The sequence below is a fragment of the Amblyomma americanum genome, chromosome 1 (assembly GCF_052857255.1).
Source record: "Amblyomma americanum isolate KBUSLIRL-KWMA chromosome 1, ASM5285725v1, whole genome shotgun sequence".
NCBI lineage: Eukaryota > Metazoa > Arthropoda > Arachnida > Ixodida > Ixodidae > Amblyomma > Amblyomma americanum.
The window spans coordinates 228931369-228946282 of record NC_135497.1 but is presented as its reverse complement, the minus strand read 5'-3'; the positions used below and the strand labels follow the sequence as shown (position 1 = coordinate 228946282).

General features: G+C 45.2%; 2 protein-coding genes across 22 annotated transcripts in view; one reads left to right on the top strand and one right to left on the bottom strand.

The window, feature by feature from the left end:
* Window positions 1-14914, bottom strand: part of LOC144114734 (uncharacterized) — a 391960-nt gene that overhangs the window by 185111 nt on the left and 191935 nt on the right. The gene's annotated exons all lie outside the window — the stretch shown is intronic.
* Window positions 1-14914, top strand: part of LOC144114733 (uncharacterized) — a 71938-nt gene that overhangs the window by 26026 nt on the left and 30998 nt on the right. Inside the window, exon 6 of the mRNA XM_077648636.1 lies at window positions 1892-2059. Coding sequence (XP_077504762.1) covers window positions 1892-2059 — 168 coding nt within the window. The remainder of the gene's footprint in view (window positions 1-1891; window positions 2060-14914) is intronic.

Sequence of the window (14914 nt, the reverse complement as noted above, 5' to 3'; positions counted from 1 at the left end):
CTGGTCTGTGTGTGAACACAAGTCCTTGTTGAAACATTGGCAAGCACCGTCTTTCCCCTCTCTTGTTCAGTTTGTATTACAGATGAGAAAATATGCAGCCAAAAGTTAGGTGTCTGTGCTCTTTTAAAACTCGTCCAGAGGCAGTAATTGCAGCTGAAAACATTGGAGCTGCTATCTGCCACTAGGCTGGTTCAATGGCGGTGGTTTGTGGCCGCTCAGCATGAGTTTGCAGGCTTGACTTCTGGCTGGCCACGATGGCTTCGGTGTGATGTGGGATTAAAATCCCGCTATGGCAAGATTTTGGTGCCTGCTAGAAAGAGCTAGCTTCGCACGTGGATGATGTTGGCCCCGAGCTCTTCATGCAACATGCCTTGTGGCTAAGGCAGTGCCTTTGCATATCAATATTCATAGCTTTTTAATGTGGAGTCTACTGCTGAGCAGTGTTGTAGGCGTTACCGAAAAAAAGTAACTAAATTCGTTACTCGTTACGTTAAGAAACAAGGAATGCGTTATCGCCCTACGTTACCTACAAAAAAAAGTAACGCGTGACTGTTACCGTTACCGAAAAAAAGTAGCGCCCGTTGCTTTGCCGTTACTTCATGGCCATAAATTTTAATTAGTGCATCTTCGCTATAAGAACTCAAGATAACAATTTTATAAAGGTCATATTTCACATGAAACTTCTAGCCCAAACAACCATTTTACGCGAAATCCTGATTTAACGAGAATACTTAGCACTAATGTGCAGAAACTTAGCAATGGTATAGTGGCCTAAACTTGCCTGTAGAGTTACATGTGATGGATTCTAACTTTGTGGTACATGGTGAAGCCATTTTATGAATGTGAAATTAAACACAAAATGACACTTGATCATCACCTCGAACTTCACAAAGAAAACATCGCTGAACTCTCAATAAATTTACAGTAATTCTGAAAAATGTGATGTTCCAAAATGCTCCGCATGCTTCCACTCTGTAGGGAGTTGTGTGTGTGAGTGGTTGGGGAAGGGGAGGTAGGTGAAGGCAAGTGTGTGAATGTGTGTTCGTGCACATGTTTCGTGGTTTATGGCTATTCTGTCTTCTTTTTTTTAGTTGCGTGCGTTTTCAAGGGCAGGTGTTTTCTGGCGTGCATGCGAGCCGCAACAAAGGTCGCCGAGAGCACCTGTTTGTTTATTTGCAACATGACTAGGGGCTCTGCGTTTTTTTTTTTTTGTAAAAAAAGGGGGCGCAGTGGGGGACAACTGGAACAAAAATTAACTAGTAACGTGACACCTCACGTTACCGGAAAATGTTAACGTAAGTACATTACCCGTTACAGTTCCGAAATGGTAACGAGTACGTTACTAGGTTCCCGAAATAAGTAACGCGTTACCAGTAATGCCGTTACTTGTAACGCACTACCGCTGCTGAGTGAAGTTCGCTCTCCCTTTTTTTTTTTCAAGCAATGCATGTACTATGGAGGCTTTTTGGTTGCAAGACTAATGTTCCCTTGGTGTAATAGATTTGTAGTGACTGCGCTGGTAGATGTGCGCCAGCATTTCAGGCTGCATAAGGAAAATTGTGTGCCCTCTCTGCCTTTCTAAATGTGACCTGCGTTCGGGTCAGTTTGGAGAAACTGGTTTCTGGCAGGCTGCACTCAACTTCTTACCTTGCATTTTACAGCGGTGATGAGGACCTCGGTGAAAGCTTGGCAGAGTGCCGTTGCAGCTTTTGTGTATAGGAAACGCCACCTATGTTGGCGTGAAGTGCTTTTAAGGGCACGGCTCTGCCCCGACATGCTGTTACTAGATTGGCTTCTGATGTTCAACTGTGGTTATGAGTTTCCTCTCCATGCTTACAAATGAGTGAGCTTCAAACAGCCTTGTGTGTTTACACATATTTGTCTCTGGCAGGTGGCAGCTGAGTTGAACACTGGCCGGAGTGCGTTCCAGTGTGCGCTGCACTACTGCAGGAACCATGCAGTGCGCGTCAACATTGGCCCCTTCACCCCTACTGAGGATAAGCGGCTCAGGTTGCTCATCAACCTCTGCACCGAGGGGGATAACATTTACTGGTCTCAGGCATGTATTTGGCGGATTCATTTCTGCCTATTGTGTGTTGCGATTACTCTGGTAGTGGAGCAGCCAGCAGATCTTGTGTGCTTGGCAGCTCAGGGTCAATGGATTAGCCAAGGCTTCTTGATTTTGTTGGCAGCCAGACTAGCCAGCTTTGACAAATTAACTATTCACCAGCCTTTGTGCCTGCTCCGCACATGCAGTGAGAGGTAATGGGCACCCAATCGTTTGGTTTTGGTTTGGTTTTATGGTGTATATCGTCCCAAAGTGACTCAGACTGATAGTGCAGACTGCAGTGGAGGACTTCACAAAGATTCGGCCACCTGGGGTTCTTTAACGTGCTAACGGGCCTCTACCATTTCGCCTCCATTGAAATGCGGCCGCTGCGTCCAGAATCTAACCCGCACCTTTCATGTCAGCAGCTGCGCACCGTAACCACTGAGCCACCACGGTGGCTTGGGCACCCAGCAACTAGCAACATACCACGGGAGGTGATTGAACAAATTTTTAATGCGATAGAACTTGAAACCAATGGGGCCAAAGTGGTCATTGGTCATAAAATTAGCCCATTGGCTGCAGGGAAGTGACACCACCAGGCCGGAGCATTCCCATTGGCTGGAGGGCAGTGACATCACCAGACAGGAAGTTATGCCACTTCTGGTAAAGGCATCGACAGCTGCGATTACCATCACATTGCCAACATATAATGGGATTACCTGTCCCTGCGAATTTTTTTCTTCTTCATTCCTGAAGCGATGCTTTGTAACGGGAAGCGTTCACCAGCCATGCCAGCAGTTCATGCTGTGACCCAAGCTGCCACTTCCCATTAGTGGTGCCACATTGCAACGAGCAAATGAACAGAGGGAACCAAAGGGATCCCATTGCAATGAGAGCAGTGTGTCGGTCGTTGAAAAGAGGAGATGCTCCCCGCAGGGGGGCGTCTGCAGCTTGCAGGCGTTGGTGAGTGGCGACACCACGGGTTCCCGAGCATCTGCAGGGATATCCCCGCAGGGGGATGATGCTGAACAGTGGATCACCACGGACCCCAGCTCCCGTGCTTCGCCGTGTGTCGCATTGCCGTGTGCGGGGAAAAGGGGATCCCGGTGGTTGTGCCGATGCCGAGCGTTTGGACCTTTAAGGCCCCTCGGCGAAGGCAACGCACCACTTTGGCCCCAGCTTCCTGTAGACGGCACCTCTGGCCTGGCCCGACCGGGGGGAATTGGCAGTCGCCTTTTCCTATCCTCCCCTCTATCTTTCACTTTCCTATCTTCTTTCTCACAACTCTCCTATCTCCTCCTCTCTTCTCGTTTTTTTCTTACATTTTCATAGGTGGCAAGGGTTAACTTTGTGTGGCGTAACTACCCTGATTTGCCCATATTTGGTTATAGCAGTGGTGTACAGCTGGCGTGGGCAGGACTTATTTACAAGTTCCTGTCCCGTCCCCTTGTTGGACTCCATGGTGGGTGGCTGGCACCATGGCCGAAGACTACACTTTTTTTATGGCTGCCTCTCTCCTATCAAATGATCGCCCTCTTTTCAGAGGGCGGACCGATGTCACCTCTCAGTTTTTCAGCAAAAAGAAAACTACGTTCCCAAAGTACCACATCGTTCATAGCGAACAAAAAGAAAAGCCAGCCAGACTTATATCCCCGTTTCTAGTATCCAAAGTTCTCACAGATTCCCTGGGCCCTAATTATAAAGTGACAAAACTACCTAGTGGTGACCTTTTGCTCGAACTGCTCGATATCATTCATATTTAAAAGCTGGCAAGCATCGAAACTTTTGGTGATATCTCTGTCTCCGTGACCCCACATAGATCTCTAAACACAGTGCGATGTCATTTCTGACAATGACTTCTTGCAACTAACCGAAGAAGAAATTTTGAAGGATTGTCAGATCAGAATGTCACTAATGTACACAGAATCAAAATCCGCAAAGAAGACAAAGAAATTCCGACAAAGCATCTTGTTCTGACTTTCGCCTCCTGCACCCTGCCCGAGTCAATCAAGGTGGGATACGCAGAAATCTCCGTCTCTCCGTATATACCTAACCCTTGACGCTTCGTCAAATGCCAGAGGTTTGGCCACGGCTCCCAAAGCTGCCGCGGCCGCGATACCCGCGCCAAATATGCCTCCAATGATCACCAATCAAACGACTGCAATGCTGCGCCGTGCTGCGCAAACTGCGAAGGCGACCACACCGCTTATTCAAGGTCGTGCCCTGCATGGAAAAAAGAAAATAAATAATTACCATAAAGACCAAAGAGAATATAACATTTAAAGAGGCAAGACAGCATTACGCTATGACTCGGGGCACATTCTCTTTTTCACTACACATACATTTCACTACACATACACATACAAACTTCGCCGATGTGGTGCGTGGGCGCGGCACAGCACAGCGGCCTTTGGCACCTGCCCAGCTCACACCTAGTGAGGCTGAGGCAGGGCCATCTGCGCCCCTGGCAGATGCAGCAAAAGCTGCTATGCACCCCCGAAAAAGGGCCCGTTGGCCACCAAGTCGGCAGCCCGCAAGACTTCCCCCGTTCGGGAGAAGCCCACAGCCTCCCTACCCGCGGGTTCCCCGCGGAACTCCGACACCTCCAGTGAGGCGATGGACACAAGTCAGATCTTGCTTCCGCCACTGCGGAGGCAGAACTCTATTGATCAGAAAAAACAAAAAACCTTAATAACAGGCCCTCAACAAGGAGGGACCTAAGGTCTCAATACAATCCTGCCCCAAAATCATCATGGCGTTCCTTATCCACTGGAACTGCCGTGGAATTCTAAATAACTACAGAAATGCAACAGATATTGTAAATTTTCTATCTCCTGTAGCACTGTGTCTGCAGGAGACCAACTTGGGATCTTTTCATGAAAATATTTTTAAAAAGTACAAAGTCTTTCGCCGTGACCGTGAGCAGGCAAATAGGCTCTCTGGAGGCGTTGCTGTTGTAGTTGAGAGCGGTGTTGCAACCCATGAAATAAAGTTCCAGACAAATTATGAAACCGTTGCAGTCACCGTCCATACCTTTAATACAATTACCGTGTGCTCTATACATCTCCCACCACATTTCACTGTAACACAACAAGATCTAGAGGAACTTTTTAGGCAGCTACCAGAGCCGTATCTGGTAGTCGGTGATTTTAATGCACATTCCTCGTTTTTTGGGAGTGAACAGACAGACACTAGAGGTCGAGTTTTAGAAGATTTTATTCTGTGCAACAACGTCTGCTTGCTCAATACAGGCAAACCCACATATTGCTCTTCATCCTCAGGTAAGATGGGTTGTATAGACTTGTCTTTTAGCTCTCCATCCGTTTTTACTGATTTTAATTGGGATGTTCTTGATAACCCGTACGGAGGTGATCACTTTCCAGTAGTAATTAACTTTTCATCACCACCACCAATCATTCCAACTAAACCACGCCGTTGGAAGCTGCACTTAGTGGACTGGCCACTATTTCAAGAAAAGGCCTGTCTGAAGAAAATATTTTCTGATAATCTTAGCGTTGACAAACTAAATGAAATTTTTACAACATGTATCATTGCGGCTGCACGTCTAGCCATTCCTTAATCATCAGGAGTTGTACAAAAAAATACCAGAATGCAGAGAAGCAAAAAAAAAACAAAGCCTGGGGAACTTTCCGAATATACCCTACACACGACAACCTCATAGATTTTAAAAAGGCGAGAGCAAAATCTTGGTACATCCGTCGCAATGCTGAAAAAACTTCATGGGAAAACTACGTGTCGTCTATAAATAGTTCAGTTATATCAAAACAAATGTGGGAACAAGTCCGCAAACTTAATGGCAGCTTTTCTCCCTTCACAATTCCCTTCCTAACATCTCTCGATAGAGAAACAAGCATTAGCGAACAGGCCGACAATCTAGGTGAACACTTCGCCACAGTTTCTATTTCCTCACACTACACACAATCATTTTTAAAGTACAAGAACACAACCAAAAAACAACGACTGCCGACCAGTGGCAGTGAAAATGAACATTGTAATAAATAATCACACTACAAGAAATCCGTACAGTACTGTCGGCAGGCAGACAGACAGCACCATGCCCAGACGAAATCCATTATGAAATGCTTGCTCACCTCTCCAAAGATACTGTAGAAGCTCTTCTGAAATTCTTCAATAAAATATGGCAGTCTGGAAAAATGCCAGAGGCATGGAAAGAGGCTGTGGTTGTGCCATTCCTGAAATCCAGTAGCACTTATGAGTTGTCTTGCTAAAAGTTTTGAAAGTGTGCTAAATATTAGGTTAATGTTCATTCTTGAATCGCGAAAACTTCTTGATATCCGCCAATGTGGATTTAAAAAAGCATGCTGTACAAATGACCATCTCGTCCGTCTTGAAAACAGTCCGCGAAGCATTCATGCACAAACAGCATTGTCTGGCAGTATTTTGTGACTTGGAAAAAGCTTATGATACCACCTGGAGGTTTGGGATTCTTTGTGACCTCGCGGATCTAGGTATCCGCGGCAGGATGCTAAACTGTTTAAAAGACTTCCTCTCTGACTGTTCCTTTCGTGTACGTCTAGGTTGCACACTTTCGAAAAAATTCAGCCAAGAAAATGGCGTACCACAGGGGTGTATTCTAAGTGCCACACTCTTTGTTGTAAAAATGAACTCAATATCACAAATAATTCCAAAGTCCATCATTATTCCGTATATGTTGACGACCTTCAAATTTCGTGCACATCTTCCAGCTTATCAACATGCGAAAGACAGATACAGCTTACAGTGAACAAACTAGCGACTTGGACAGACCAAAATGGATTTAAGTTCTCTCCACAAAAAACAGTTGCCGTCCTTTTCTCACTGAAAAGAGGTGTCCAGATTGGTCCTACCCTGCACTTGAGTGAAAGTGTTCTACAAGTAAAACAAGAGCATAAATTCCAAGGCATAACTTTTGACAGAAAGCTCACATTCTTACCCCACATAAACACGCTCAAAAAGAAAGCTTCTCGACCTCTAAATATACTGAAGGTACTCTCACGGAAACACTGGTGGTCCGTCAGGTTATGCCTTCTACAGATCTATCACTCCGTAGTGCGGTCCAATTTGGACTGTGGATGCATTGTGTATGGGTCTGCAAGACCATCATACTTCAAAAAACTGGATTCTGTACATAACCTGGGTCTTCGTGTATCAACTGGTGCATACAGAACATCCCCCATAACAGTCTATATGTAGAAACAAAGAACCATCTCTTGCAAACAGAAGAGCAATACTTACCTGTGCATATGTACTAAAAATAAGATCCTTACCAAAACACCCTTGTTACCCCATAGTTACCAAGTGCACATCTAGAAGACTTCAATAATAAACCACAATCGATCAAACCTTTCTTATTACGCTTTGAAGATGCATGTCATGAATTCGGAATACTAATGCTCTACCTAAAATTGCCCCGAGGCACGATTCATTGCCGCCGTGGTACTGCCTTCCCGCTGCTTGCGACTTCACGCTAACTCAGTTTCGTAAAAAACAAATACCACATGAACACCTCCTACAAGAATACTCGGCTTTGAAAGAAATATTCAAGCTACATGGTGTTTTACACAGATTGCTCTAAAACAGTGATGCACGTTGGAAGTGCCTTAGTATAGGGAAAATATAGGGAAAATGGGAAAAAATAGTAAGGTTGCCAAGTTATGCATCAATCTTTACTGCCGAATGTTACGCAGTGTGTATGGCTGTGGACAAAATAGTACATCAGAACATCGAAAACAGTATAATATACACAGATTCCTTCAGCCTATTCACAGCTCTGCAGTCAAGAAATGCAGTTGAACCCTTAGTAGGCAGCATCATACACAACACAGAAAAAGTCACAACACAAGTTCATATGATAAGGTGCTGCTGGGTCCCGAGCCACGTCGGCATAGAGGGTAACGAGAGAGCAGACTCAGCAGCAGTAAGAGCTCAAAATGGTGAAATCAAAAATGTGAACATACCTTTTAAAGGTACTCAAGTAACACTTGTTGCTGGGCTAGTTGGTGCATAGTTATATGTACAAATGTTAGCGCAAAATAAGAGACAATCACAAGAAAGGTGGACAAGACCTTTTAAAGACTGCATGAAGTTGATAGATAACAAATTAAAGAACAAATGGCAGAAAGAGTGGGATAATGAACTGAACAACAAACTACACTTCATAAAGCCCACCTTGGGGGAATGGAAGTCATGCAGACACCAGGAACGTTTCACTGAAGTAATCTTATGTCGCCTTCGTATAGGACACACAACACCTTACGCGCAACTACTTACTTACAAAAGAAGACAAACCTGCTTATGAAAGATGCGGAGACGAGCTCACACTAAACCATATCTTATTTGCATGTTTAAACCTAGAAAAACTAAGGAAGAATTATTTTAGTGAATTTTATAATCAATGCATTCCATTTCACCTAACACTACTGTTGAGTGGTAATGCAATTATTTTCACTTTTACGAGCGGTTGGTTGTCTTAATGAACTTTGAATGGCTCACCTTTATGTGATACACCTCAGCCACTTTCTCATTCCTGAGAAGAATGCTGAGGTGTGTATTTTATTGGTTGGGGGCCTCCACATCCTTCATCTGCAAAGGATGGCCGCTGAGGTTACCTGACCTTCTTTAAAGCTTTTACCATTAGCCATTTCATAAAATACTGCCTTTTACCTTCACTAGATGGTATGAAATAACAATTTAGGTCCTTCACACCACCGTTTCATTTTTGTCTTATAAAATCAGGCACAAGACAATTTTCTATGCCTTGTGTTTGGCGCATGATGGCCTTAGCCGCCTATGTGCCATAAAACCCAACACAACACAAAAAAAGGAAATGCTGGCTGACTATACTGCTGAAAGGAGCCTTTTGGGCAGATGCTGTAATACGAGATTTATTATTCATTATTTTTTTTTGTTATTTATTGATACTGTTAGCCCTGTATGGGGCCTTTACAGGAGTGCAAAAAAATAATAAAAGGGAATAACAAGTGCAGATGTTTGTAAGAATCATAATGCAGATGTTTGTAATAATATAAAACAGGCTGTTAACAACACTTGGCGTTGGAAGCAAAATACAGTAAAAACTCATTAATTCGAACTGTTAATTCAAACTTACTGTTAATTTGAACTGACGCCCGGGTCCCGGCAGAGCCCAGTGTATTTCAATGGGGGAAAACTCCTGATAATTCGAACAAGTCGGCTACGGTTAATGCAAACTAGGAGCCACTGGCTGACACCGCTCCTCATAGATAGAAGCTGACCCATAGCAAGTAAAACACGCTGTAAATTTACCAGAGATGTAAAACAATGGAAAAGAAAAAAATCAGAGTGCATGAGGCTCACAGAGCTCGCGTTGCGGTGCATGCCGTTTTTGCTGCCGTAGCACTCTCCGGCGCCGCTGATGATTCGGTGCGAGCCGTTCCAGGTTTTCGTTGTGCCGCGGTCGCTGGGTCGGGCTCACGTGGTGTAAAAACGTAGTATGGCGGTTTGGACGATGACGGCTTTAGCGGCTTTAGTTGGTGCTGCGAGTGCGAGCTACGTGGACAGCAGCCTGGAGATGTTGGGGCACTTGAGTGATGCCGATATAATTAAGGCTGCATGCTTCCAGCATGCTCTCAGGGCTTGCGTGTGGTGAGAACAGTCGACAGTGATGAGTCCGATGGCGGCGACGAGACTATACCACCGCCAAGTGCTCATGAAGTAGCGTCGGCGCTCTATGTTGCAGCATGCCACTTCTCTGCCAATGAGAACTCTGACATTGCACAGGAGCTTTGGGCAAGCTGCAGTGATGCTGATGGAGTCTCTGCAGAAGAAATGCAAGCAAATGCACTTTGCTGATTACTTTTAATTTTGACAATCCTTCCTTGTAAATAAACATGTTTTGGAACATAAATACCATCATATATTCCAGCACTAAAGCTTACTGGTTACACGAATGCATTCGAGTACTTGTTTCTGTCACATAACTGGCCGACCAATTTATTTCATTTGTCATTAGGACTGGATGAATTTAATTCTCAGAATATGCCCGCCACAAACGTGTAGTAGCACCTAGCTCGCGATAACGAGTCCAGATGTGACTGCTTCGGATTCTGCCCGCGCGGCGGGGCGCTATAATTGCTCATTCTAGCGCCCATTCGATAGTTCGAACTTCGCTTAATTCGAAGAATTTTCCGGTCCCCTTCGAGTTCGAATTAACGAGCTTTTACTGTATTTGCAGTTGGCACAGAATAAATTAAGATTACATAGCAGGTATACAACGTTGCATGCACTCACAAATGAAAGAAACTCATTGGCTGGAAAAAGCAAGAATGTGTGTGATGCTTGTCATGAATTTTTTGATGGACGTGCATTGTACAGCAGTGTCAGGTGGAGAATTCCATGCATTAATCGCTCTTGGAAAAAATTGTATTTAAAACAATCAGGGTGAAAAGATGGGGCTGAAATAAACATAGAATAACGATGTCGTGATGTCTCGTTAGAATGAATTTAAGAAAATTAGATTATGGATAATTTCGTACAAATATTTTATCCTATCAAGCTTTGTACGCGACTTATGAAGACCAGCTTGTGAACAGAGATCGGAAGGTGAGGTAAGATGTCGGTATTTGTTAAATATGAACCTGGCAGCAAGACGTTGGACCTTGTCAATCTTTGAGCAATTATTTTTCGTGTATGGGTCCCAGACAAGCTTCATGTATTTTATGATTGGTCTGATCGATGTTTTATATCCTAGACATTTTATTTCATGGGTTACATGGTATATGCTTTGCTTAAGGCTCCAGTGTGCCTTTCGAGCTTTCGAGCATACAAAATATATGGGAGTGTTCCAACGAAGATCGGGGGTAAATATATTTGTTCTTGTTGTAGCACTGAAGCAGCTGCCCTGTGGGCTATAGTGCCTGCGGATTCTTCACCTCACGAGAACATCTTTGAACCTTGTTGTGCACACTGAGCTTGCTGTCCTGGCATTTCCTGAAAAATTTATCTGTGCTGTTGGTTTGTTCCTACTCAAATTTTGTACGCTGATCGCTATTCTCACTTTGTGGTTTATACTTCGTACACCATCACACTTGAGGCACTGTTGTGGACAAAGGTAACCGACTCACCCTTCAAGTTCCGAACCATGCCGCACTGTATGTGGGTGCCACCTGACGGTGCACTCCTGGTGTCGAGACTGGCACAGTTACTTTTGTCCCGACAGTACGTGCTTGAGTATGCTGCAGTGGCTGCTGGCATGACAAAACTGTTGAATGAAAATACAGTAGATTCCCTTGAAGATGAGCTTGAATGCACGAGAAAATTTGTTCATGTTAGCAGAAGCTTGTCGTAACAGAAGTAGTCCCCCCCAAAAAAAGGGTATATGAGCACGCTAGATATGCCTACGTGATGTTACCTCAAAACAGTACATAAAGTAGCCTCGCGGTGATGGAACAGTTGCCTAGTATTACATTTCTTGTACTATGCGTGAAGGGAGTTGCAGACTGAGAGCATGAAGAAAGCTCATGTTTTATCCTACTTGGAAATAGCGTTGGTCCAGTTATCCAAATCCTTTATTCAGCATTTTTTCTCTTACAAGTGGAAGAAAAAAAACTGCTACTAAGACAGGAGCAAAAAGCTACTACAGTAGAATCTCGGTGACACGAACCCTGTTTATATGAAATCGCGATGATACGAATTCGCAAGATTCCCCGGCCAGTGTGCATTGTATATGATGTGTGGAATTTTGGATGTTCCGAACTCTCTCCCTCGCCTCTATGGATGATACGAACGTGCAAGCCGCGACTGCACCCTCGAGCACTAAGCGCTGCCCGCACATCGCCGACGCCGCTGTTGCCAATCGCGCGGTACACACCACGGCCAGTACAGCGGTGCACGGCCCGCACATTACCAAAGTCGCGATCGCTAGTCGAGCGGTATCCACTGCACGTAGTGAGCGGCGGTGCGCGGCCCGCACATCTCCAAAGTGGCGATCGCTAGTTGCGCGGTGCGCTGCCCGCACATTGCCAAAGTCGCGATCGCTAATCGTGCGGTATGCACTGCAAGTAGCAAGCTATAGCTGCACAGCAGTGAATAAATCTTGTCAGCCGTAAACAGATCTGTGTGAATGCATTCTTCATGCTTCTGCATACGAATTTTGTTCGTTTGGATGGTACAAAATTTCGGATGATACGAATTTTTTCGCGACCCCGTGAGATTCGTATCACCGAGACTCTACTGTATCTTAGTAGCTTGACAAGATTCCTGCCCCTGTCTTGGCATGGCTCTGTTTTTTCTGATTTTTGCTTTTCATCCAGCTCCGAGTGCCTCGAAGGCACCTAGCAGGGTAGCCATGTCTCTCTCCCTTGTCTCGCTCCTTCATGGTTCGTGGCAGGCAATACGCCCGGCGCTGGTATCTGGCCATGTCTGTGTGGCGATAACGCATGTTTCGATGCTGCATCAGTTAAATATGCAGCTTTGGAGTTTTCAAGCCCCAAATCAGCAAACGCGTGGCACGTGATGTGCTGTGCACACTTCCAAGAGCTCACCATGTCAGTTCTCTGGCATAGGCACAAAGGTGTCCTGCCCTTTCCACACCAGCAAGAAAGCTTTCCCACAAGATGGCTTCCCCACAGTTTTGTGTGAAGATGCTCGGAATGGGTCCTGTGGGAGTGCGCTTTCTTGCTTAGACGCAATATATATAGTTTTCTTTCCTCAACAGAGCTGCATAGACGCCCTGCGAGTATGTTGCACGGGGTGGCTACGAAAGTTTGTCTTAACTAATGCACATGCGAAACAGTTTGTCTTAAGCAGATTTTTTTTTACAATCTTTTGTAAACCACTAAGATAGTCTCGTATTTCTCACCTTATCCGAGAATTCATATTAACAGAGTTCATCGTAATGGGTGTCTACTGTGCAGTGGACTTCCTTTAAAGCGACTATGCAATAAATTAATTGAGGTTACATAATGCAGACGAGATTGGCATTCGATCACTCGTCACTCGAGTGCAAGAATTTTTTATCTAGCATCGAAAACAACCAAGATATAGCGATTAAAAATTACGCTCCTTTTCTCCCCCCTCAACTCCTGCATTCGGGGCACCAGAATAAAATAAAGAAAACAGGTCTGGGATTGACCCCCCTCTCCCAATAATACGTCATCCGCTGACGTTTGGTTTGCAACTTCCAGTTGTTGCTCCCAGTGCCTCAGCAACAGCATCGCCAGCATCTCCGCGGTCTATCTTCGCCTTCCTGGATTGCAGCGTGCGTCGAATTCTTTTGCTTGTCATCTGTTGTTGTGGACGAAAAAGACACTGTGGGTGGCTCCGGAACTCCTGACAGAAAGAGGCGGCAGAGGTGAATTGAAACCATATGTGCGAAGGCAGTGACCTCACTCGCGCTTGCCCGAGAGGCTCGCGTGGCGGCACGAGCAGACGACTTTCATGGCTACCAGAAGTTTGCCTGTGACGTCGTGGCTGCCGTGGCTCCAGCGAATGGCAGCGTGTGGCGGCCTGCCGACGTCACGGAACTAGTGGCGTCTGTTTTCACGATTTTAGTTGTAAAATCTGTCACTACAAGAACACCAATCGGCCCGCGAATTTTGAAAAACACGGTTTTTAAAAATTTGTAATAAATTGCCGGCTCAGTTCCGAAGACTCGTACTTAGCGTAAATGCTCCTTAGCATCATTTCTAAGCATGGAAGACATTTACAAGAGACTTTTAATTCATTGCATAGTCCCTTTAAAATGAACTCAGTTGAGAACAACAGGAGAGCATTCGGTTGGTTCCTCAATGACTGGGTGTAAAAACAAAAGTTTGCTTAAGAAGAACAGCTTCACATGTTCATTTAAGGCAAACTTTCACAGTGACCGCTAACGATGGTGACAACAGTACTCGCCGTGCATCTGTGCGGCACACTCGAGCCAAGCAAGAAAGGTGCGTGGAAGCATGTTTTCAGGGAAGTTGTTTTGCAGAAAGCGGTCTTATAGGAGGCAGTTTTACGTGAAACAGTCTTACGGAGGCCTTCTTGCAGAGGCCTTCTTGTGGAGGCTCTTACATGAGGCGCTCTTACATGGGGTGCTCTTACATGAGGCAGTCTTGCGGGAAGCAGCCTTGTGGGAAGTGGTCTGTAGACCTGTAGACCTGTTAATGCTGCACGACACTGTAATTAAAGACGTAATTTGCAGTGATCAAGTTCATTATCCTGCGACTTTCAGCGAGGCTGTTGTGTTCACAGGCGATAGCTTTTGCAGGCCCCTTGTCCACTACAAGGGCAAGTACCTCCGGTGAGTGCAAGAACTTCGCACACACTTTTCTCTAATTACTAAAGTTGTTAGAATTCTGCGAAATGAGGCAGGATTCAATAATGCAGTGAGCATTGCTATAAACTCTCTATCTGGATGCCTGGCCTTTGTGCGATTATGTGGGGATACCTGTACTTATAGCAGGTCTGGAATGGTTTTCTCAATCCACTAGCTCCTCTAGACAGGCTAGCACATGTTGCAAGCCACAAATTATGAACGTGCTTAGCCGTGATGTTTAGAAAATCCAGGGTATACGATAATTCTGGGAGCCCTGACAAAATGTTACCCACTTATATAGCACTTGAGTGCTCGAGCTACAAAGGAAAGTGAGGTGGTTCCAATGGCCAAATTGAGCTCATGGTGGATTGCCCCCATTTGACCAAATTCACTGTCTTTTATTGGTCATACAGCTAGCCTCTGTGCTATTTCAGCATGACCACACAGATTGATGCCACCAATGTGTTAACACAGAACTGTAGCAGTAGGCTGCAGTTGTCCTTGTGTAGTCGAGCAACAGCACTGGCATAGAGTTTTACTTGGTTGGTGTTGTGGTTACTATGACCGGT